The sequence below is a fragment of the Lepisma saccharinum genome, chromosome 18 (assembly GCF_977018435.1).
Source record: "Lepisma saccharinum chromosome 18, izLepSacc3.1, whole genome shotgun sequence".
NCBI classification, from domain to species: domain Eukaryota; kingdom Metazoa; phylum Arthropoda; class Insecta; order Zygentoma; family Lepismatidae; genus Lepisma; species Lepisma saccharinum.
Genome location: NC_139246.1, coordinates 34,574,363 through 34,600,315, shown reverse-complemented (window position 1 = coordinate 34,600,315; position 25,953 = coordinate 34,574,363). Strand labels below are relative to the sequence as shown.

The window sequence follows — 25,953 nt, the reverse complement described above, 5'->3', positions numbered from 1 at the left end:
AGAAAAGCGAAGTAAAATAACTGAAACAGAAATAAAAGGAAAAAGCGAAATAAATTTTATTCATAATATTCTGCAATCACTTGAGTTGTATTCACGGGATGCTATCTTTAAAGAAAGCCGTGGTCTCTTCCTTGTCTTTTTCGCTTCCTTTGTGCTCTTGCTTCCCCCTGTCACGATTGGTCTAAAACTAATTAATGCGACGTTAATTAAACAATCCAAACAACGAAACAATGCACAATCAACTGCACAAAACAACATTCCAAATGTTTTCGAATCGGTAACAATTGAGATGCTGTAAAATGACTTAAGATGCAGTAATAAAGTGGGAATTCGGTACCGTATAGAATTAAATCGGTAGAGATGTTCGATTTGATTGGATGTTTGTTATTTAGATTTGCTATTCTTTCACTTTTGGCAAATAGAGACGATGAAGATGAGTGATGCTATGATGAAATTGATGAAGGGACACTTACCAAGGACACCCACGCCCAAGTCGAGATTCTAACCAGGGACCCATGGCATCGTAGCGCGCTGTGCTAACCACTCCTCCATGTAGTGGACATTATATCATATTTTGTGTGCTCAATTGGGATCAATCAATGGAATGAATAGGCATATTATATGATTAATTAATTCATATCATAATACCACGTCATATTATTCGGCACGAAGTAACATCAGAGACATTCAATCTTGCATTTTTGCCTTTCAACTAATTCTTTGAATTCAGGTTAATCACAACAATAAGATAAATTGTGAAGCAAATGATAGTGAATGTGGGATATTATTACGAATTACCTGACAGAAACAACATTAAGCAGGCTCGGTGGTCAAGCTCATTAAGTGATTGACATTCGATATCGTCGCCAAAGTTCCCGAGTTTGAGTACCGTCCTTGTCGGGGGTGTTTGACTATTTCGTCATCAATTTCACGTAATGGTCACTCGTCCTTATCGTCGCGATCATCGAACAGGGAATAAAAATTATAAAATAAATTCGATGGTTGTTGAGTTGGTGTTTTTTAAGTCCACTTTATGCACAGTAAGGCTAATCGGGACTGGACCTACAGTTTAAAGTGGGATCCGAACCACTTGTGCCTCCACCAGGTTCGAACCCGGGACCCCTTGATTACAAGGCGACGACGCTACCACTGCGCCATCGGGGAGGCCCTAATAAATACGATGGAAGAGTACTTATTTCATCTCTCACGAAATCTCCTACAAAACCGGAATATATAAAATACATGTATATTCATTCACATACATTTTCGATTTCTATATTTAACTAATCGAGACCGAGAACGGGAGAGCAATTTTCAATTCGACAAACCGAGATACGGAGACACTGTCAAGTCTCGTTTCATCTTGACATCTCCGTAATCGAGTTGTTCTGTTTGTCATTGGCTTTGTATTGGCAATTATTGTCATTATTCTTCCCCTGCAGGTAAACCATAACGATGAATAATGATGAAATGAAGCAGATAAAAGGGCAAGAACAAGAAAGTCATGCCTGTTCGGGACTCCAACCCAGAATCTTATGTCACGAGATTTGAAATTCTGGAGAAGGCGTCCGTGTTTCGCTTGGTTTTCTCTTTCCTCTACTTCTCTTATATTATCATACATGTATAATACAAATGGATCTGATACGATATGTTGCGATTCATAATTGTGCTGGTTAGATGCTACAGATGTGAACTCCAACCTGCAATATATTATTCCCTTTTGTTTCGTATCTAGTTGAACATGAAATTTTCTTGCACTGTGACAATTTCTTTCTTAGTTTTCGTTTGGTGCACAGATATGCTAATCTGGACTCGACCTTCAGTTTAAAGTGGGATACTAACCACTATGTGCATCCACCGTGTATCAAACCCGGGATCCACTGATTACAAGGCGACGACGTTATCACTACGCCATCGAGGAAGCCCCATGACAAAATGTTATTTACTCGATCTCTACCATAATTTATTTCAGCATTTACATTTTCGTTTTCTTCTTCTTTTTTCCTTTTGTTAACTACTCTTATACAACTCTTTTTGCGTCTTCGAATTTCTTCTTGTTTCAGGAAAAAATAATACATGCAGGCTGTATAAAAATCCCCCGTTCAAATAGATAAAACGTTCACTCTCGAGAACTAATTTACATGTTTATCACTAACGTAACCATCAGGAAGGAAACTATTGAAATGTTAACTGATATAACTGCAGATGAAACAATACTTACAGCCACTAACGAAATATCTATTCTTGTGTAGCCTCACAGACAACAAGTATATGGTGAGTCATTCACTCTTTCTAACTACGGGCGAAGGTCACTGAACTAAAGGGTGGTGGCAAGCAAGCAGGCTTCTGCTCTACCAATGACGAGGTCACGTGTTCCAGTTATCAATGGCGTACGAAATAAGGAGGAACACAGCTATCTGCCATATGTTTTGGTCCCGTCATTGCACGTAGAACACTTTATCGTCGTGGCCTTGAAGTTCCCTCAGGGCACTCCTACGTAAAGGCTTCTCAGCTAGAAGGATATCTTCCCCATTGAGTGGAGGAAAAGTGGGTGCGTATAGAGGTCCTTCAACTTTCGTATTCTTTTTCATTTAAGAACCCGTGCTGTATCGTCAACTTAATTCAATCTATCCGATGTAGGTTTTAGGTTCTGTTTCTGTTCGTTTATTTCACGTTGTCTTCCTGCTTATGTTTTTCGCGAAGGTTCTGGATTCGATAATCTGGACAATAACGGGATTGTGTTGGTTGGTTGATTGGTGTCTTAAGTCCACTTTATGTCCTGTTAGGCTAATCGTGAATGGACCTATAGTTTAAAGGGGGATCCGAACCACTATGTTCCTCCACCGAGTATCGAACCCGGGATCCCTTAATTACAAGGCGCCCAGGATCCCACTGCGCCATCGGGGATTGTGTTCGAAACGAATGAATCAAATTTGAGTGATATGATATGTAACCATTGTAAGACTATTGAAAGAAAAGCTATGGGAACCTGCCAGTTTTTCTACTGCAGACAGGAAACCATAAACATGGAAGAGAAGCTTATATTCTATGAAACCTGACGCTATGTGCTCGAATACTTGCTAAATATAATCCATAGAGGCATAGCAACATTAAACAACCTCTTATATGATACATATAGGTTTAAAAAGGTCAAAATACAAAGATTGTGTGCGCCTCACTGATGGCGTAGTGGTAAGGCCTTGTAATCAAGGGGTCTGGGGTACGATACCAGGTGATCGCACATAGTGGTTCGGATCCCACTTTAAACTGTATGCACTTCAGATTAGTCTATCTGTGCCGGTGACTCAGTCGGTAACGCGTCTGACTACCATGCTATAGGCCCCGGGTTCGATTCCCGGCCGGTTCAAGCCCGGGAACTTTTCTAACGTTGGAAGCGGCCCTAGCGCCCACCCAGCGTCGAATGACATGGGTACCTGGGGGAAACCCTGGGGGTAAAGGCGGTCAGGGGCGTGATGCTGATCACATCACCCCCACTCACGAACGAATCAAGAAAGTGTGGGGCGTTACCCCCACACCCCCTATACGCCTTCATGGCGTAGCGCCAAGCACAGGTGAGAACTTTACCTTTTTTTTTTTTGCATAAAGTGAACTTACAACAAAATTTAAACTTGCGATAAAGATTATGATAAGGTATTAAAGAATTGGGTCTAACACATTTTTTTATTGTTTACCAATGACATTGTTAACTAATATTCTTAATTTCAGTTTCAAGATGAAATCGGCTACGAAATAAAAGGAGTGGGTTCATATTTCTGTTAAGAAATTCCACTTTTGTAGTAGACCTGTGCCACACTAAGTTGTGACAATAAACAAATCTGAGACACTTTCAAAGTATTAAATTGCTATCTACGTATTTGGGAAAAATCTTTCAATATAATACTTTTTTTGGACGCGTCGAATCATAGTATTTAATTCCTGTTTTAGCAGCTTTAAGAAACCTGATTTTGGGGGGGGGGTTACAAATGCCCTTTCTGCTCCCGTCAAGTTACGCCTATGACAAACAGGAATTCAAAGTAAAAGACTGTCCCGACTAAATCGGGAGACACGTCTGATAGATTTACAATTGGGAAAATCATAATTAAGCGTGTAGTTGAAAACAACCTATTTTCATATATTGCATGCAGCTCTACTTTTTTCTGCAATGTGGATCAAGAACTGGGGACGTGGAGAAGCACAACACTCCACGTAACCAATAGTCACGTGACCCTCTTTGCTTTCCTGTCATGCTGACCTTCGCGTGGAACACATTTCTCGGTGTTAAGACAGGCAAAATCACCCGATCATCGAAGGGTGCAATATGTGTTGCCTACCCTCCTGCATTACTTGCTCCTATTAAAGCCTTATGGGGAAGAACTTTTTTCCATGACTGTACACTTCTGCAAGAAAATGCTAAGAAATAAACTATAGACCAAAAAACATGGCTCACTCCACACTTACAGGACTTCTATCTGACTAGTACATGCACTTTTCTGCAATACCATAATCATTCCATTTCAATTCAAGTGTGCCTAAATGTTTCTTGCTACAACTGCTATCAGAATAGAGCTTCCAATTAGAGAAAAAACAACTAATATTTCTCCCTGGCACTTGGGAAAACAAACTCAGAAATGGCAAATACAGAACAAAATTAGTAAATGCCTTCTGGTGAAACGACAGGCATTAACGTTTTTTTCTGCAGATGTGTACCTCTGTTGGCAAAATGCACACTTGTCAAGACGTAAACACACCTGTCTCATCTAGTTTTCTTGGGCTTCAAAGACCAATCACAGTTATTTCTTCAGAGGCTTTTCTCTTGTTCTTGTATGCCATGCAGACGCCGAGATAATTTTCATTTCTTTTTGGAAGAACGGATCTTACGGTTGACTACGAGACAGTGGGAGGTATATAAGGATAACGGTCCTCAACTTCTTTGCCTTGAGTCATCATGAAGTACTCAGTGGTTCCTTGCCTCTTCCTCGTCTTCTGCAGCCATTTTGCAGGTATTTAGCTATTGGTTAAATGTAGCTTCAACTTTTTGGTTTCCATCCTTCAAGTGTGGTATGCATTTAACTGTAGAGATAAGAAAGAAGCTGTTATGCTATTGAGTAACTCTAAAATATTTCCTAAATTATGTTAAAGTTAGAAGTTGCCGCACTCTTGATTCACATATAAAATGGCCGACTTCACGTATAGGTCAGAAGGTGTAACCTGGAGTGCGCTCCGAAAGTCTCACGAGTTTAACAAGTTAAATGGACATTTCCTCCGTTCCACAAGTCTGTCGTGAACTTGTTGAAGTTCGTTGTTTCATGCGATGAGTGAAGTTCGATCTCGCACGAAACGCACGAACCAGGAAGCTGGTTGGTTCATTGAAAATCGTCTGCTTCCAAACTATAGTAGATCGAAAAGTACAACTTAATTTGAACAGAGAGAGGTATCAAGCAACATGAACAAGATGAGTGTCCCACAACTGTTCTTAAAATGTGATTAATGGGAATAACAGTGTCCGCAGTAGAATTTATTTCTGCCAGAAGCATATGCATTTTTACAGATGAAATCAAATGTTCTGGAAAGAGGAAAATCTAAGTAAACAATAAATGCGTCGGTGTTCTAAATACTCATAATAGTCATAACAAGTACGTAGTACATAATAAGTAGATGCACATCATTTGCTAAATAAAAAAACCAAATTCTGGTACAAAAACTGAGTCAATTTCGGGTTCAAAAGCGGTAAATAAAATAAAATGTCGGTGTTATAACGGTTAGAAAGCGGTATATGAAATGACATTTTGGTTTTAAATTTTGAATATAATCTTAAATTTAATTTAAAAACTACACTTAGTACAAAAAATTAACATTACACTTCTAATATGACATTTATGTAGTTATCAGAGTATTAAGTTTATTTCTGTGTAAGGGAGTCCATTTTTTCTTCTCCAATATTTACAGCAGAATTAATAAATTTTTCCGTTAATTGCATAACTCACAGGATAATTCAGAACTCTGAAGGTGTTGCGTTTGGAAAAAAAAACTATATTTCGTTTTTAAGAGTTTATTTCGCATTTTGCAGTTATTTTCGCATTAATTCGTGACAAAACAGGGTAGGAAAATGCATCTCACACCTTTCAAAAACTAGATAAATTAACACTACAATCTGTTTTTGGACATTTCGTTTTTTGTCAAAAACGAAATATCCATACCCTTAATAATATGTAACAAACAGTATATTCGATATGTCTGGAGTTACTTTGACGGGAGGGTCCATGAAAGTATGCTCCTGCTACTCTCTTTAAAAAACGCCGTAAGTCTACACTCAAGAATTCATTTGAAAAATCATTATTTCTTTACTGAATATTAATCATTTTAACATTATTTGACAGCATGTGTACTTTTATTTTGGTGTCGCTTTTCTGGCCGCTTTGGCTAATCTACAAAGATGAGGGATGATATGAAATGGAAGAAGGGATGCTCACAAAGAACACCCTTACCCAGACCGAGACTCAAACCCTGGAACATCAGTGGCAAGATCGAAAGTCGACTACTTAACTCACTCGGCCGCAGAACCGGCTGTCATTATTTGAGAATACTTTCTGACTCAAATGAAAACTTTAATTTGATTTTATTTCTTATCTAGTAAATTTCTGTATGTAGGGTTGCACAAGTTTTCTGCATTTTATCACATACCTATTGCTGATCTACATAAATTTTCAACTTTGAGTTCATATCTGTACACCTCAGGAAAAATAAGTCTTTGAAGTCAACGTGCGTTGGCCTTTCCACCCATTTGCCTGTAAACTGAGTCAATTGACGAACTTTCCCCTTGCTGGTGTGGTAAGCATGCACAGCGATATTGAATTTTCATTTGCCGAGAAATTTCTTTAAGTTTTAGGCTGAGAGAGAGCATGAAACCACACCCCTCTTCACTTATGCAATTGTGTATAGGAGGCGCCATCTTTATCAATAACAAAATGGCGTTTTGAAGCTCACTTGTTTAGTGTTGCAGCCTTGAGGTTCTTTTGTAATAACAATATATTAGGCTATATACAGTCTGCCCTACAATTTTTATTGGACTTCTAATGTTTCATTAGAAACTCTTCTAATATATTGTTTGCTGTGAATGATTGTGTCCTAAATTTTGACATGGAAATGCATTTTGCAACAGTGTATCCTACTTCTTGCACGTAGTGACCTGGCAACCCATCTCAATTTGTAATATTTCAATTGTTTTCAGCTGCGCAGTATGACTATGCGGAAGTACTAGAGAAGGCGTTGCTGTTCTACGAGGCCCAGAGATCTGGCCCACTTCCTGCTGACAACCGCATCCCCTGGAGGTCAGACTCAGCCCTCGATGACAAGGGTATCAACGGAGAAGACCTAACTGGAGGATACTACGATGGTAAGTTATCTATTCTGATCATCCACATAAAGAATCGTAAACAGGAGTAACATTTTTTGACAACAGATGGCGTAAGCAGTGTCATTTCTCAATTATAACCTAAAAGTGATCATTTGTCTTCGTTTATTCTCGATACATCATGAATAACTGCATCCATAAGTGTTACACAAAAGATGAGAAAAGTACAGAACCTAGAAGTTAATGCCGGATTCATATTGAGATTCTTACAAAAAGTATCGTGAACACTATTGATTATAGCAAGTATATTTACTATGACATTTTGCAGCTTGCCTAATGTTCTAAATGCTACGTGATGTTCAAAAAGAAGTTCAAACAAAAACTTGTATAAAGGAGTTGAAAAGGAGTTTTATATATATTTTATTTGATGTTCATGCTTCTAGGCAGCACAAGAAAAAATACGTAGTTTGGTAGAGTACGCTTTTTAAAATTCTATCTGCTAATGCCATTATTTTTCTTCTTTTCAGCTGGTGACCACGTGAAGTTCCATTTCCCAATGTCCTTCACCCTCACAACTCTTGCCTGGGGAATGATCACCAGTCTTGATGGCTATGCTGCGGCAGGTAATGGCACATTGTGGACCTCTCTTGTGAATTAACTAGATAAACGTATGCAATTCAGAACTTTATTCTGTTAATAGATATGATTTACGTTATTTGTGTAATCAAACGACAATTGAACACCAATATTTGAGCAAGATTCAGCAGATATGCAGCGATATGCTTAAAATTTTATACAAATCTACATGCATTTTTTTCTGAAGATAAATAGCGTCGAATACCATTTATGTATGTATAACAAGATATTAAAATTATAAAACTACTGAACATACATAGAAATGCTTAAAGATATATAACACTGCAAAAACAAAACAGAATCATTTCAGACCGAACAAGTGTTGAAATTTCAATATGCAAGACGTCACACAACGAACTCTTTACACAATACCGCTGCACACATTACTGTATACAAATGACAGTTGTGGAAGATATTTTAAAATATTATCATATATAATACGTGTTTAACATTTATCCACATTTATCACAAGAAACTCCGAAAAGACATAGAAATTGTCTGTGCACTATAAGTCTCCCCGTTAGATGAGTTAATGTCATCCATTAACTCCTTGTCACCTGGCGGAAGCTACTTGAACTGCTAAGACCCGTGAATCAAATTTTCGTTGAAGACGTAGGAAATTTACTCAGTATGTTGCCACATGATGGTAAAGTTTCCTTCGCACAGGGAAATTCAGGTTAAAATTTGAAATATTGTTTTGTCCATTCAAGATCTTTGAAATTATGAAAGCAATTTTAAAATTCTTGTCGTTGTGTAATTTTCCCCTTATATGGACTATACTTATTTCTTTTAAAATTTGGCTTGGTAACTTTATCTCATTACTTAACTTTTAAAATAATTCATATAAAAAGTTTGTCAAAGTCTGTCTTAGTTCCATAAGCTACTCAGGGCAGTATCTGGAAATTGTGGGATATGTACAATGATATCCATTAGTATTGCTCGGCAAATTGTCCATGACTTTTTTTCATTAATTTTTCTCTTAGATCCTATATATCTTTAACAGATGGATTTTTATGCATGCTGGTGCAGAAGTTGTCAACAGCCTGTTGTGAGTTTTCTTTTAATTCTTGAAGCCCTTATTGGGTCAAATTAAGTGCACGAATGTGGTGATGGAGAATTTGCACGGTAATACTCATGGATCCCACTGTACCACTCTGCAATGTGCCTCTACCAGTTATCGAACCCGGCATCCCTTGATTACAAGGCGACAGCGTTACCACTACGTCATCTATAAGGCCTAGTAAAATTTAATCTTATCCGTCTATTGCTTTCTTATTGTTATTCATTCAATGAATTCTTATTTTTATTAAATTGTTGTTTCCTAAGAGATCAATAGAAATATTGATGATAATAATTTTGTGATTGTAATTTCATTTTTTGAGGTGAAGGGAAAACTTGTTTGAAAATGTGAAGTTTTGTACCTACGAAAGAAAAATTGTGTTCACTGGTTCTGGCAACAGTGGCTCAATAAACTGTTCGGGCTAATATTTTGGGAATGTCAAAGGTTTAAGCAGTTTGAGTTAAAATAGTTCTCAAAATACTCAAAGTGATTGCTTCAACGCTTAAAGCAAATGGACTGAAATAAGGAATAATGAAGTAGATAACATCATTTAGGTTTCTCTGTATTGTTGTAAATACACATTCTCTTTCAGGTCAAGTAGACTACGGCTATGCCGCCTTGAGATGGGGTCTTGATTACTTGAAAAAGTCCCATGTGAGCGCCCATGAGCTCTACGGTCAGGTGGGCAACGGAACCTTGGACCACAACTACTGGGGTAGACCTGAAGATATGACCATGGAAAGACCAGCGTTCAAGATCGACGAAGAACATCCAGGTAATATGCAAAGGCGAGTCGAATAAGAGTTTCAGGGATTCTCAACTCAACAGTAATGCATTCGCAATAATAAAAATACTAATTATCAAGTATAAAAGGTAAGAGATATTGAAGTTGCAAAATTAGCTCTAATCTAGAAAAGTTTTAAAGGAAGGGGACAAGATAGTAATTTATTTTTCTGAAGTCGCTTTTAAATGCTCTGATTCGTATGGAAAGGAGACTTTTACTTTCGTTGTGTTCATCCAATTTCTGAACATACTACAAGTTTGTTCATGCAAGAGCAGTTTAACAAGTGCAAATAGTACATATTATGCGTACTCCTTGTACAGTCACTGACACTTCTGGGTTGTAACTTTGAATTTGAATTTGAATTTAAAATTTTGGGTGCGTCAGCACTAAGGCTATTTTGCACCCATCACAGTATACGGGGTCCAGCCCCTTATCGTTACAAATAACAACTCTAACGTTGCAGAATTAAAAGCATAAAATATTAAAATGTTCTGACTTTCGTTAAAAGCTGAGGCTGCAAAGGGGCACTCAGCACACATAAGAACAGGACAAAACAAACAAAATTATACTGGCCATGGGGCCAGTCGCCAGAGCCTCGTTAGTCTTAAGTCCAGGGTGTACTAACGTGGAAGTGAGGTTGACATTTGGGTGTACTACGTGGAAGGTCACCCCTTACACCCCTTCTGGGTTGTAACGATTCCATTGAGAGTCAATGTGAATATTACAACCCAGAAGTGTCCGTGACTGTACACTCACCGGCAATGAAAATGGGGCACCGATTCTGACATATTCGCTTCCCTGCAAGGTGTCATGTGTGTTGCCTAACTCTACGGCGACAAGTGGATCTTAATACTAAATTTTCATTGGCTACTTTTACCACCGCCGCAGAGTTAGGCAACACACATAAAGCCTTGCCGGGAAACGAGTACTTCACGATTTAGGTGCCCCATTTTCATTGCAGGTGAGTGTACAGTGAGTGTACACAATATGTACTACTTGCCGGTGACCGTACATCATTACTAGGCATTTACTTTTGGGGAGAATTAGGGGAAGGAAGGGTAAAGTGGCCAGTCTAAGGTTTGATGAATTCTTATCATACCTTTTTAATCAGCAAAGTTATAGAAACATAGACCAATAGTAAGTATAATAACTTTACTTCCAATTTCTATTTTATTTTTGTTAATTCTTGTTGTTTAGAAATGTATACGTTACTTTTTTTAAAAAAAGTACGAACTGGCCACTTTGCCCGCCTAGGTTGGGTAAAGTGGCCAGCCCCTTCCCATTTTACCTGCATAGGTAAATGAACAAATCACATTGATTCAGAGTGTGTATTTAATCAACACAAGCTGAAGTAATACACATTAAGAATAAGTATTATGTTTTTAAAGTATTATCTTAAGTATGAAATCTTTACAAGATAAAGTAAATAGTACATCGTAATTAATAGTCTATCAATAAAGGATTAGGCTTAGGCCTATTTGCAAAATTCGCACTCAAACTCATCATCTTCTTCGTCACAACCGGCGCACTCTTCATGTGCCCACTTTTTACATTTTAAACATCTAATCCATCCTTAATTGCCTTTCGAGTCTGTCTGTTTCGTGGCCACTTTGCCCGGAATGACACCATTACAAAAACTGGTCTAACGTCTAACCTACATGACTTAGCGTTTTCAAACACACATCATTTAAAATGTTATTTCACGCTGATCAAACAGCACAAGAGAATATAATTATAACACTTACTATTAATTAGCTATAATCAACAATTTGTACCACTTAGCTAAAATCAGACTTGCGAAAAAAATATAAAATGAGTTCACATCTAGAAAAGTGCAGCCTCCTGCTTCAAAGTCACAGACAACACTGACAGCATCCGTGACCCGGCTCCCGCGGCTATACAGCGAAGAAAACTCACATGGCCACTTTGCCCGCACTGGCCAATTTACCCTTCCTTCCCCTACAAGAAAGTATAACGGACCGAAGCGTCTGTTTTTCATTACTTGCAACAAACATTTTTCTTATATGATGTTGTTAATATGATTCTCAACAACCTCTTATGTTCCGATTAGTTATTTGACCGGTTCACAACTTCAGTCTAATATACAGATCTGTCTTATAATGTCATTAAAGTACTATATTTTAGCGGAAAAGATGATTGGTTAATCACATATTTCCCCAAAATTCGCCCCTCCGCTATGCACACTGTTGCTGCTTGGTTTTTACGTCATCACTTTGATAAATAACACACAGGACAACTTAAGAGTTTCATCTTTTTACTACATCTCATAATACTACAGTTTATAACAATGGCAGTGATAATGAGACATCTTCTTCTTATCAAAGCTTTCTCATAATTACTATAAAATTATTAGGCCCGCTTTAGACGAAAGCATTTTCCTTAGCATTTTCTTAACATTTATGCTATGACCAAAAGCTACCGTGTAAAGTGACAAATGTTATAGCATTTCAGATGCCATGGCATATTTCATGGCATTCCTCAAAGATAGAACCGGTTCTATTTCCGTAGCATTTTTCGTAGCATAACCAATCAGAAGCGACCTCTAGGTCACGAGTGCAGTTGTAATGGCGGCTGCGTGAGATGTAAACAACGTATCACTTCGCACTTTTAATATAAGATAACTATTCAACCAAGAGCAATATCGATTCTTATTAAATGGTTTTAGAAAGAGATGAATGGCACTGATTAAATACATACTTTACAACGTTTACTGTGTACGTATGGAAGAATGTTCTAGCTTTTTCAATTGTCAACACACTCACCATTGACGGTGTAATTCGACGTGCCTTTCGTGCTGTATGTATTATACATTGTAATTGCAACAGCTAACGCAAATGTTCCATGATGCTTTCGTGTATAGTACTATCTGATTTTTGGAAGCATTTACGTAGCATTTGTGCTAGCAAGAATGTTAAAGGATATGATTGCATCCTAAGCATGTTGAATTCAGTGTTAAAATGACTGAGTGACTGCAACCCAATTCTTCTTCCAGGCTCCGACCTGGCGGCTGAGGTCGCCGCTGCTTTCGCCGCCAGTTCCATCGTCTTCCAGGACGTCGACCAAGCCTACGCTTCTGACCTTCTGGACAGGGCGAAGCAACTCTACGAATTCGCCGACAACTTCCGTGCTAAGTACTCAGACTCCATCGCTGATGCGGCCAACTTTTACGCGTAAGTACAGAAAGGGCGCTTGACCATCCACAAATCCACACACTTTTGAATGACAGTGTCATTGATAGTGGCAGGGAAGGACCTTCTCTCTCTGAATGCTAGATTCAGTTAAGGTCACTTTTTTCCCCTAAGCGATGAGCATCTAAGACCGAATCACATGGAACTGGATTTCCAGTAAGAATGCCCTAGTTGGCGCTGGACTGGCTACCCATTTGCTAGTTTTCGCCTCACACGATACTTGTTACACCGTACTTGTCGATAGACTTTTGTTCCCATAAGACATTGCGCAGAGCAGGCAATCTGTAAAGATGGACGAGCAATGTGAAGAACGTTGTAGGATAATTTAAAAATTAAAATAGAAAAGTATGGACTAGAAATTGGCTGGATAGAAAATAGGGTAATCAATGCATACTGAACAAGCTTTTTAATGAACTTGGGTATGAATATTCACACACGAGATTTGCAGGTTTCATTCACAAAAAATATTTTGTTCAACTACATGTATCAAACTTGTAATAATAAGAATTTTCATTATCGGCTAATCATATTTGCCACGCACAAATCTCAACGCTTTGCATAAATACCTGAATATTAATGAACTGAACACGAATGCATATCTTTTATTGAGAAGCGAAAAAAAGTTAACTAACACTCGGAAACCACAGACAAAAAACTTTCCTTTCGCAAACTACCAGAGGGCCTCCCCGATGGCGCAGTGGTAGCGTCGTTGCCTTTTAATCAAGGGATCCAGGGTTCGATACCCGGTGGAGGTACAAGTGGTTCGGATCCCACTTTAAACTGTAGGTCCAGTCCCGATTAGCCTTACTGTGCATAAAGTGGACTTAAAACGCCAAATCAGTCCAATCCAATCCAAACTACCAGATTATCTGCACATGGCCAAACTTCGCTCTGATTGTTTGTTCCTCAGATCCAGTCGAGAAAAGCCAGTTGCAATTAGAACCTTGCCTATTCATCAAAACCAGTCATGCAGCCAGCCGGGCGGGCATGATTTCCACCCAGGTAGACAGTTCAGCTTACTGGAAATCCAGTTCCCTGTTATTCGGCCTTTAGTTGTTATAGACAGAGGCTGCGTTGGCTCTTGAACTATTATAGCAACATTAAAATGACAAGTAAGTTTTGATTAATTCTACATTGCCAAACTTAGCAGCCGCATTAGCAAACAGAGAGTTGGCAAGTTTCTGGAATGGCTCTGCTCTTCCCGACTTTCTCGGGTTCTAAGTCAACTTTATGCACAGATAGGCTAATCGGGATTGGACCTACAGTTGAAAGTTGGACCTGATCCACCCATAGAGCACATATCTCCAAGGAATATCCACAATATCCGGATCAAATCCATGGATATCCATTAGATATCCAATTTCGGATATCAAAGTCTATGAAATATCCAGAACTGGGAAACCCAACCAACTCTAGATATCCATTACGTAGCCACACCATGTACAGAATTGGCTAACTGAAACTCATCTAATTATGAATATCCAATACTATGTGCCTTTGCCTTGTATCGAAACCGGGACCCCTTCATTACAAGCCGGCGACTTTACCACTACGCCATTTTGAAGGCTCTCGACATTCTTGGAGAGACATCTGAAACTACCAACAAATCTTCAATGAACACAGAGCCGGCCCCCGTGGCGCGGTGGTTAGTACATAGCGGTACGACGTTAGGGGTCCCGGGTTCGAATCCCGGCCTGGGCATGGATGTTCGTGAGTGTCTATTCACAAAGCAAATCAATCAATGAACATAGAGCTTGACAAGGGTGAGAAGAACCTCCTGGCGCTGTCGTAGAATTCTCAACCCTAAGCGAGCGGAAGGAGTTTGGGTGATGCAATCAACTGCTTACCATGCAATCCTGCCCCCGAGTTGCCAAAATCTGGGCGTTCCTCAACACATCGTCGTTACCTTTAATCTATGCCAAGTGTTCATATCAACATGAAGGTTAAAACCTTACACAGTGACGTATTGTTTAACGTTGTTAAAATTTTGACAACGAAATAAAGGAAGAATTATATGCAACATGTGGGAACTCTGGCGCAAGCGTAGAGGATGTGCAAGGAAAAATACAAAATGACTGTATATTTTAGTTTGCGAGTTTGCCAGGATTATTCTAATTTTAGTTAAGCTGTAGGAATGACCGATGCAATTATTGAGGTCTTCCGCCTACAATGAGAAAGGCCCATTAATCCCTAACATCCAAGATCTTCCATGAATCCTTAATTATCCGATTTACTGATTTGATTTATTTTACCTCGCATATCTGCCACTTTTGGCTAATCGCGAAGATGAGGTTATGATATGATGAAGGGACACTCACAAAGAATACCCATGGTCCTGGTTAGATTCGAACCAGGAAACCCCTGTCGTCTTAGCACGATGTGCTATACTGGTCGCACTTCCAGCTGGCGGCTGGGAAACAACGAATCAGCGATCAGTTGAAATCTCTTCGACTGACATCGGGCATTTTCTTGTCACATGACGAAACAAATGAGCGTAGGATGCACAGAATGTTGCCAAACGTACTGTAAAACGGGGGAGAGAGAGAGCTGGCGAGCGCCGTTACTGGATAAAAGTTATACAATAGTACACAAGCACAGAAAAATAGTACACAAAACATCCAAACACTGTACAAAGAAGCTAATAAATACAAGTGACAAAAACAGACGTACGCTTGGCAGCGCTGTAACGGGAGAGTGATGTTAACCCTACATCTTTTACTTTGCAACTGAGGTTGTTAAAGTTGAGGAAAGCAAAATAAAGTGTTTAAAATATATTTGGGTTGGTTAAGGAAGAAAGTTCTCGGTGTTTCGAAATCGCAAAATAACGCGAATTATGCCATTTTTCAGAATAACCTCGAATTTTGCACTTTAACGCGAAAAATGGCGGAAAATATGCAATAAACTGAGGATAACACTTCTTCTAGTTAAAAAGTACTATACCTGAAGTGCTATTACGAGCTGGTGAAATTTCGGTTCAAAAGAGATTATCACGCTTCATTTATTGCAGTTTGGCCCAGACACGACTGACAGTGTTTAACTTTGTCCTGAATTAGAATTCGCTGGGGGGATCTTCCCAAAAGGGAAGTTTCGCAGGAATGTGAAAATTTTCCGGGAGAAGTACCTGTTATATTTCAGGGGCGCGGGGGGGGGGGGGGGGCATGTATGTGTGTACACAAAACGGTATTTTGAGGTCGCAGAAGGATTTTTTGGCATTGTTGGGAAATGTGATGTGTATGATTATGTTCAAAGATTTGGGTGTTGTCATTCAATAAACATTTCATATTAGCGGCTGATGAGATGAAATAGTTTTCGAAATGGAATACATTTTGTAATTTCTCGCGAAGGTAAGCCATATATTTTGTCATTAAATCTAAAATTTCTCTCAATTCTCCGGAACTAAAGCAATGTGAAAATGTTGAGCATAGAAGGAATAGTAAAAATGCATGTAAAAATAACACCTATTTTATATTAACACCGAAATTTTGCCCTAAACCGCGAAAAATAACACCGAATTGCAGTACGAAATAACATCAAAATTTAGGGGAAAATAAAACGAAAACTTCACGTCCCTAGTTATAACCACTCAGCCACGGTGGCCGGCTTAATTATCCGAGAAATTAGTGATTACGACAGTAAAGTTTCCTTCATCAATGGTTCCTCTCTCACACTCAAAAGGATTCTACAACACTTAAAGTCATCGTTATGCCTACCGTTAGATTCTGTTACTGATTTTCTTCATTTGACATTCCTTATCTTCTTATTCAACAGCTCTTATTCCTACAACGACGAGCTTATTTGGGGAGCTGCCTGGCTTTACAAGGCTACAAACAACGAAACTTACTTGGCCAAAGCCGAAGACTATTTCAACCAATGGGGAAATTATCAAGTCGGTGGCTTTGGATGGGACGACAAGATGGCCGGCGCCCAGGTAAGAAACATAAATATCCTGCTGAAGACAAATTTCATAATTTTTAAAGCAGTTATACATTTGTTAGATCTGTGGTGTATATGGCCTTCCAAGGTTCCGTCGAGTCGTTTTCTGCATAGGGACAACTCAGCATTTTACTAAAGGTGCCTGTCCTCCGACTTCCGCGAACAGGATATTGGTCTCATAAGTAATAGCGCAAACTAGCACAGGTAAAAGTACACAATTATAGAAGCAAAAAAGTCTCAGTAAACATGGGTCTGCAAACGAGCCGTTTTCGAGATAATCGCGAATGTGTGGTTACAAGCCACCACTGACTACATTGTTTGTAAACGTTGTCCTAGTTGGTAAAATGCTAATAATGTGTGCGAATGTGTGGTTAGAAGCCGTCACTGATTGTATTTTGTAAACACCGAGTGCTTTACTGCTTGCGCGGTCCGATGTTTGATCTTTGTTTACAAAACAGAACATTTTCGAGAGGTGGCGTTGTAATCAAACAGATCATTTCCGAAAGGTTGCGTTGCAATCAAACAGAACATTCGCACACATTACTAGCATTTTACCAACTAGGACGACGTTTACAAACAATGAAGTCAATGGCGGCTTGCAATCACACATTCGCGATTATCTCGAAAACGGCTCGTTTGCAGACCCATGTTTACTGAGACTTTCTTACTTCTATTATCGTGTACTTTCACCTGTGTCAGTTTGAGCTATTACTTTTGAGACACCCTGTATAGTGCGGTCGGGGGAGAGGAAGGGGTAGTTTTGCGGAACAGTTATGATAGACGGTTTATAGAGAGTTGCGAGACGGTTTTTGATAGTTGCGATGAACAGCTTTGTGATTGCGATAGACAGCTTAGTTGATGAACAAGGCAGACATTGAAGTTTAGTAAACACGTGTGTGTGTGTGAGAGGGTGCTAAAAGCCCTATGCAGGACACCACCGCAGGCCATTACACCAGCCAGGTATGTATTTCCAGGGATTACATAATATAGTCCAAAATTAATGAAAAGGATTTCGGCGTAGTGTTCTTTGGCGGTTCTAATTTAGATGGTCATTCAACAAAGGGCTGTCATAATTACCATCGCACAGATCGAATTATTTGGTTCTCGGGTCATCTGTTCTCTGATAGGACAGTGCCACATGGTACTTATGCTGGGTGTATCTAGAATTTTCAATCAAAGTTTACTGTAGTTAGAGTTTAAGGGGTTCAAAGGAAAATTTGGTAAAGGTAAGATTTTTTCAAAATGTACTCAAAGAGCATCGCCAACCCTACCCATTTCTATCTTTCTCATACTCTCTCTCAATCTCTCCCTCACTCCCTCTTTCTCCATCCTCTCTCACTCTTAGCGTAGCATAACACAGAGCCCCCAAAAATGTCTAATATATTCAGTGCCAAGTGTTTGTATCATCACTAAGGGCAAAACCACACACAGTACTTAATATGCGTAATTTTTTACTCCAGTAAGTCATTGAAGTACATAAGCTGCTAATGATGAACTTTCGGTGCATCAAAATACATACAGGGTGGTTCAAAAAATGTAATCGAATAATTTTCGTTACCTTATGTCTTGGTTATATTATTTTTGGGTCACCCTGTACTATCGCATTAGAAATTATAGATACTCGAGTTTACACTACAATTAAAAACTAACCTACAAGAAAGCAAGTTACATCAAAATTTAGCTTATTCAATTCTGCGTTCATCTATGCTAACAAATTGTTTTTTTCGAGTAGGCCTTACTTTTTTTATCGTGGTAAACAAAAGAGTGACGTTTTTTTAATCTTGGAAACGATGGCTCTCTTTGAAATTCTGTAAATCAAAAACAGGTAGTCCGATCGTTATGAAATGGTTCAGGCGGAAAGGTTTTAAACACAATTATTAATTTTCAGATTTTCAATATTTGTCAAAAAACAGTTCTTTTCAAATTTGCGAAACAAATTTTTCTCAGTATTGGGTAGTCCTGTAAATACAATATTTGTCTTGTTCTGAAGCTCTTTGCATCTGTTTTCAAAATCCATTATGATTGTCAATTTACATTGCGAAACCGATTTTATTCAGATTTTTATACACCGGAGTATAGCTCTACGTGGTACATGGCAACACGGCACACAGCGATGTTCGTCGAACAGTGGAAACTGCTTTCTGGCACTGCGAGTCGGTGTTCTGTTCTTATTTCCTTAATCTTGAACAATAATTGTTATTTTATTGCTTTTAAGGTACTTCTTGCCCAATTGACTGGAAAGGATATTTATACGAACCTTATTACTTCAATGTGCGAGTATTTGAGAACAGACGCTGAAAGGACTCTTCTTGGCTTGATCTTTCTGGGCGAATGGGGTTCCCTCAGAAATGCTATTGGAGCTACTTACATCTGCTTCCAGGTATAGTACTATTTTTAGCTTAATTATTAGAGGAAGTGTACCAAATACGGACTCCATCCTTAAAGCGGCCCCCCTGCTTTCTGCTCTGAATGGTGCTGCAACCTGGCGGAAATTCATGGAGCTGGTGGTTTACTTTATTTCCACATGCAGTGCTTGCGCCCATGTTGATTACTGCGTGCAGTTTTCTCGCCAGCTAGTAAGTGATTTTGTGCAAGTCGAAAGTTTTATTACACCCACGTTCAATTGCTGTACTTCGGTCATCTGAGAGGCAACTCTTCTATATACTTATTCCTAAGTATAGGTGCTATCTTTGTATGCAGCTTGTGAGAAACGAATGGGAATACATGATAAATATTTATCATGAAAAAAAACCCAGTAGTCTTAAATTGGGCCTCTACGTCGTTCCTAAATTGGGCTCCTATGTCGTTACTAAATTGGGCCCCTACGTCGTTCCTAAAGTGGCCCCCTTGTGCTGTGTAACAAGCACAGAATGCGTTTTCGCCCACATTCTATCATGCAATTCTGGTGCAAGTTCCAATAGAATAGATATGACGAGAACAGAGGACATACTAAGAACGTGGAATCAAGGGAAGATTGCCATATAGATTCTATACGAAAGAAAACGATGATTTTGAAGAAAGTTTGTAATACTGTATGCCTAACATTTCAGAAAATATTTTATTCCACAGCCTTTCCTGTTTCGTACTCCAGCTTATATCACTATAATTTAAGCTGTCTGCTGTTTTTAATTGTACTAAATATAAAGTGGGCCACCTTAGGAACGTTTTTTCCAATCTTTAAAATTGCACCTCTTCGAAAAAATAAGATTTTCACAACGAATCCATTTTTTTCTCGCTATGGGATGAGACATACTAAATAAGTACATAATGTACTATTTCAGGCTTTAGTACCGTTTATTTTGTTTTACATGGTTTCCTTTATATGCACCAAAAACAAAATGGAGGCCCACATTTGCATACTTCCTCTACATATTAAGTGTGGTGGTGATACTCAGAACACGCTGTTTATAAAACTTGTGTCTGATATGATTATGTTATGTTGTTTTTAGCTTTTGGCGATGTGTTACAGTGATTTTATGTGGTATTATTAATGACGTTATGACGTGGTTGCTGACGATCATTTTACATTTGTGTTAGGAGTGCTAGATTCAATGCTGTTATATTTCTCACTTATTCTTTTCGCTTTATGAGCGTCCATACAGCGATATTTTGTTGCTGGATACTGTTCACAAATATCTTTTTTCGCGGGGAATGCTACGTATTTTCAAGGTATCTATGCATATTTTTTTACTAGTATGCTTGAAGATGTGATAGGTTATTGTTTAGGAGTAATTTAATGTTGTTAGGTTCGGATTGTTTGGTTTTACGCTGCTAGTAATTTTACATTGTTATTAGGTTTAATACTGTTAGAATTAGAATTTCAGAATGCTTTTGACGTTATGTTTGCACACGAACAATACTTCTTGAAAGGGGAAAAAAACTATGAAACTTATGCGGCATATGAGGAATTGGACGTGCCTCGTATCCACGTAGTACAGTTACGCACACTTCTGGGTTGTAATGAATACATTGACTTTAAATGAATCGTTACAATCCGGCAGTGTCCGTGACTGTACACCCTATTAATTTGCTGTTCCTAGCCGCTCGTACCGTTCCAAAGAAATCTTAGGATGTGTTCGAATGTATTTGCCCGGATATTCGATCTGTGATTATATTGTATTGCTCATGGAACACTTTTTTATCGTTAAATTCCTTTTAAAACACCCTGTATTTGTGCAAGATGAGAATTCTTCGTGTTTGTGGTATGGATTTAAAGCAAGTCAAGTGATTCAATTATAAAGTTATTGAATTCGTTTTCCAGGCTGCCGAGATAGGAATCAACCCCGACATCTACAGAGCCGTGATGAAGAGCCAAGTGGACTACGCCTTGGGAGATGGCGATAGGAGTTACGTGGTAGGTTTCGGCGAGAACTACCCACAGAAGGAGCACCACAGAGGAGCGTGAGTATCACTGCTACTTAACGGCTCAGATCTGTTGTCATTTGTGTAATTTTCCTTCGCTTCTCTGCCAGGTCGGGACTCGAACCCAGAGCCCTCTGTGAGGAGGAGCTGAGTCGACCATCAACGTCTTCACCACAGCAATTACGTTGCAGAGTGACGTATTTACGTGGGGGTTGAGCATTGCTTTTTGTATAGGGTGTCTCAGTTAAAAGTAGCCCAGCTATATTGCACCAGCAAAATGGAATAGTCCATTGTAACGTGAACCGTGGTAGGTACTCAAGTTCATCAGTCACACACTTCATTTCTTTATACACGATCCTTGGCATGCAACTGTTGATCGGAGCCTGGCTACTTTTAACTGGGACACCCTGTATTTGAAGGTATTCATGATGCCTCTATTTATTAAATTCAAAGGTGGTTATAAATATTCACAAAGTTTTCTCAATTCTGTCCGAAATAATACAAACATTGACATCACCAGGAATTTTTGTGCGGTGGGGGTTCATGCTGTTGATTTAAATTTAAATGGCAGAAGTAATAATAATAATAATAATAATAAACAATTATTATAAACTAATAATTAATTATTACTTATATTGTCAACTTGTTGTTGTTGTTGTTGTTATTATTATTATTATTATTATTACATCTTTATTGTTTCTTATTTTTCACATTTCAAACTGTTAATATATTGAAGGGCACAGTGAGCCTACTTTTGCTATTTACATTACACACCTCAATGAATAAAAATAATGAGGAGGGAAAATATTTTTCACAGTAAGTTTATATTCTGTGACATCTCACATAAAACCACGGGCGTCTCGACCGGGTGGGCTCTAGCCCGCATTGAAATAATTTTACACGAATAATCTGTCTACCTAAATAGGAGTATGATAAAGTTCAAGAAGGAATGGAACCAAAAGTGATGGAGCAAAATAGACAAGAGAAGATTAAATGCAAGAAAGTTAAGCAAAAATGGAAACGAAGTTGAAAAGGATGAAAGATAAAGGGAAATAGAGGAAGGATTGGAAGAATAAAGGAAGAGAGGAAGAACTAGTAAAAGAGGGAAAGCGATAGAGAGAGAGAGAGAGAGAGAGAGAGAGAGAGAGAAGGAAAGAGGAAGAAGATACCAAAGATACAAGGAAACAGCGAGGAAGAGAGATAGAAATAGAAAAGAATAGAAGAATAGAGCTATCACTGAAACAGAGCCCACCTGAAAATATTTATTCTACCCTTGAACTCACCCGAAACGAAATTCTCCGGTGATACCATTTTTGAAATATTGAAATCCCTTGGAACCATCGGATAATCTGAATACTTATTACATGAACTTTATCTCTTTTTTCTTTTATATAACTTAAAATGTAACAGCTAATTTTCAGAGGGTGGGGTCGATGGACGTTTTCAACTCCTCCCTTTCGCGATATGTATGCAGAGAATGCTGTGGATATTTCGCTCTTTCTCAAACGTGTATTGCCGATGTCATGGCGGAGAGGTTGTCATTACACTACAATACAAAGGGTTCCGAGTTAGAATCCCAGCCTGGGCGTGAGTATTCTTTGTAAGTTTCCCTTTATCAATTTCATCATATCATCACTCATCCTCATCTTCGCGATTAGGCAAATGTGTCAGAAAAGCGAAGAGCAATAAACCAAATCAACCAGTCAGTCAGCCAATCAATCAAACAATCAGTCAATCAGTCAACCAGTCAGTCAATAAATAAACACAAATTCAGTCAATCAATCAATCAACCAATCAATCAATCTTTTTTCTCAGATCGTGCCCAACGCCACCTGAGGAGTGCGGCTGGAACTTCTTCAACAGCGACGCCCCCAACTCCCATGTGCTGAACGGGGCCCTTGTAGGAGGCCCAGGGGCCAACGATGACTACATCGACACCCGCCAGGACGCTCAACACAACGAGGTGGCCTGCGACTACAACGCTGCCTTCACGAGTGCTTTGGCAGGCATTCTTCAGTACAATCTGTAGAGCTACCTTCGACGCTCCTCAAAGAAGTTGTAGTGTTGTAGACAGCGTTCGAGAATAAAGCAAAACGGTCAACATTAGTGTCTTAATATACCCTCCATTTATATTTCTGAAAGTCAAACTTTACGTCCACTTTATGCACAGATAAGTTAATCGGGACTGAACGTACAGTTCAAAGTGGGATCTGTGTGCCTCCAGCGAGTTTCGAACCCAAAACCCTTTGATAACAATGCATAGGAGAGGAGGCTCTTGTTTGTGATGCTTGACTATATTGTAGCATACCAGTGAAGAAATTTGATATTACTCGGCATTCAGTGGCGTTATCTAGAGAGGTTTGGAGGGGTGAATTACCCCACCTTTGACTCTCCATTCCTAAAAAGGAATTCTATTGCTGAAAATGATGCCAAAGTAGTTATTCTACAAGCTGTTTTTGCTAAATGTATCGGGTTACCACAATAAAAGTTGTTCTACTCAGAGCCTTCTGGAGGCCATTCGAAGAAACGGATTGCGCTGAAACTTGGTAAAGAAGCGAAAGCGAAAAGAAATGCTGAAAAGTGGGAAAGAGAATGCTTATGAAAAAAAAAATCTCCACCAGGTGCAAATGTGGCGCTGAAGTAACAACGGTAAGTTGAGTTAATGTCGGTACAGCAGTGTTCAGTGTGCGCCCTTGTTACGTTCAATATCGTCTCTCGGAAAATGAACACCTTTATTTACACTTCTACCCTTCGCCGTACATATTTTCGTTTCGTTACAACCCATTAACAATCTCTCCAGGTTGCCTTTTGCTCCATCACAGAGAAATGCACTTATCAGGACTTCACTCTACGATCACACTATTTAGCATAGCGCTAACCCGTTCTCGCAGTTTTATGACGCAGAGGTCGCTACGCCATCCTCTTATTAAGTGCAGTACATCTAATTACAGCTACGATCACACTATTTAGCAAAGTGCTAACCCACCCCGCAGTTTATCACGCAGAGGTCCCTATACATACGGCGCTCACTCTCTGTATATTCCTATGCATCCATAAAAAAAAAAAAAAAGTCTTACTCCATCGGGCCTTGTATCGGAATATCTGCGAGTCGAGTTTTTAAGCGACGGCAACTTTCTGAGATCTGAGAGACCGTAACAAGTCGGGACCCGATATTTATACGTCCGACAACGGCCCGCCCCCAACAACGGGAGCAAGGCCCTATTGTTACCTTGCAAACGGGAAAGCCGTTGAGAGAAAACAACCGTTGGCTTCCACTGTTACTGGACAAAAAGCAGCCTAGGCACGAGTATTTACAAACATTCAAACTTTTACACATATACTTTCCATTTTCCAGCTGTGTGCGTAAAAACCACACAGCACCTTGCAAATGGTCGCAGGAAGCGTTCCCGGGATTTTGTTCACTCTGCACCAGAGTTCAGCGCCACATTTTCATCTGCTGGTGAAAATTGGAACTATTTTTGCGTCAGCATTCATTTCTCCATGGTCTTCATGGCCACCTGGTATCTTTGGTGCAGACATGGCTACTGACCATGCTGTTGCAGAGTCCTTTAAAAGGGAAGAAAGTTAATATCAATGTCCTATTCAGGACTTGAGAGAGTAAATTATTTTGCTCTTGCCATCTGCTCCCTATGTGGAGTTTGCCCCCATAACCCCCCCCCCCCCCGTGTGAATGTGTCAACAAAGTGTTTAAATTCCCTTCCCAAAGTTAACGGCGAGCTCTGGTTGGCAGAGCGCAAAGCACGTGCTGTCGCTCTTATTGGATGGAAGCAGTCACGTGGTACGTGAAAAGGTCTTCCAGCTGACGTCAAACCACTGGCGTGATAAACCTTCCGAGCTGGACGTCTGAATACTAAAAAAAGGAATCATGACATAATCCACCCTTTTACGCTAACATGCTACCCTTTCGAAAATCTTGGCTACGCTACGTTGTTTAACCACTAATGAAATACCAACTAACTAACTAACTCTCTATTCTTCTTAAACCCGAAGGTTTATGGCTGCAGCAACACAAGCCTTCCATCCATCTCTATCCTGGGCAAGACGAATCCATCTTCGTCTTGTCCTTCCGACTTGTCTGTTACCATCAGGTTTCCCAACAAGAATTCTGTAAACTCCTCTTTCCTCTCCCATTCGTGCCACATGGCCTGTCCACCTAAGTCTTCTTGATTTAATCATTCTAATAATATCTGGACATGAATACATATTATACAGTTTTAAATTATCTAAGCTTCTCCACTTATGAAAGACTAACAGGATAAGTTTCAAATTCAAAGATCATCCACACACTTGTTTGAATTTTGGATTTTTATTTCTTGCATAAAGTCCACTTTATGCACAGTAAGACTAATCCGAATTTAATCTACAGTTTAAAGCGGGATCCGAACCACTATGTGCCTCCATCCAGGCACCCAGAACCTCTTGACTACAAGGGCTACAAGGCGAGAACCCTATCTTAGAGGCACATACAGCTGACCGCTCAGGAGAAGATCCCTGACGGAAGTAAAATGACGTAGCGCAGGCGACTCCGCTAGTAGGGTCGGAGGTATGCACCCTGAGTGAAAGACACATGTAACCGGTGCAACGACGCAAGTAGTTT

The 25,953-nt window shown here is 39.3% G+C and overlaps 1 protein-coding gene across 1 annotated transcript; it reads left to right on the top strand.

Moving 5' to 3' along the window:
- Positions 1-4,857: 4,857 nt before the first annotated feature.
- Positions 4,858-23,430, top strand: LOC146002515 (endoglucanase E-4-like). Its single transcript, XM_083140414.1, has 9 exons — positions 4,858-5,000; positions 7,229-7,393; positions 7,879-7,974; positions 9,640-9,822; positions 12,845-13,022; positions 16,809-16,968; positions 19,189-19,353; positions 21,235-21,374; positions 23,151-23,430. Exons 1-9 carry the CDS (start codon positions 4,946-4,948, stop codon positions 23,362-23,364), a joined length of 1,356 nt encoding a protein of 451 aa, XP_082996540.1. The 5' UTR covers positions 4,858-4,945; the 3' UTR covers positions 23,365-23,430.
- The last annotated feature ends 2,523 nt before the right edge of the window (positions 23,431-25,953 follow it).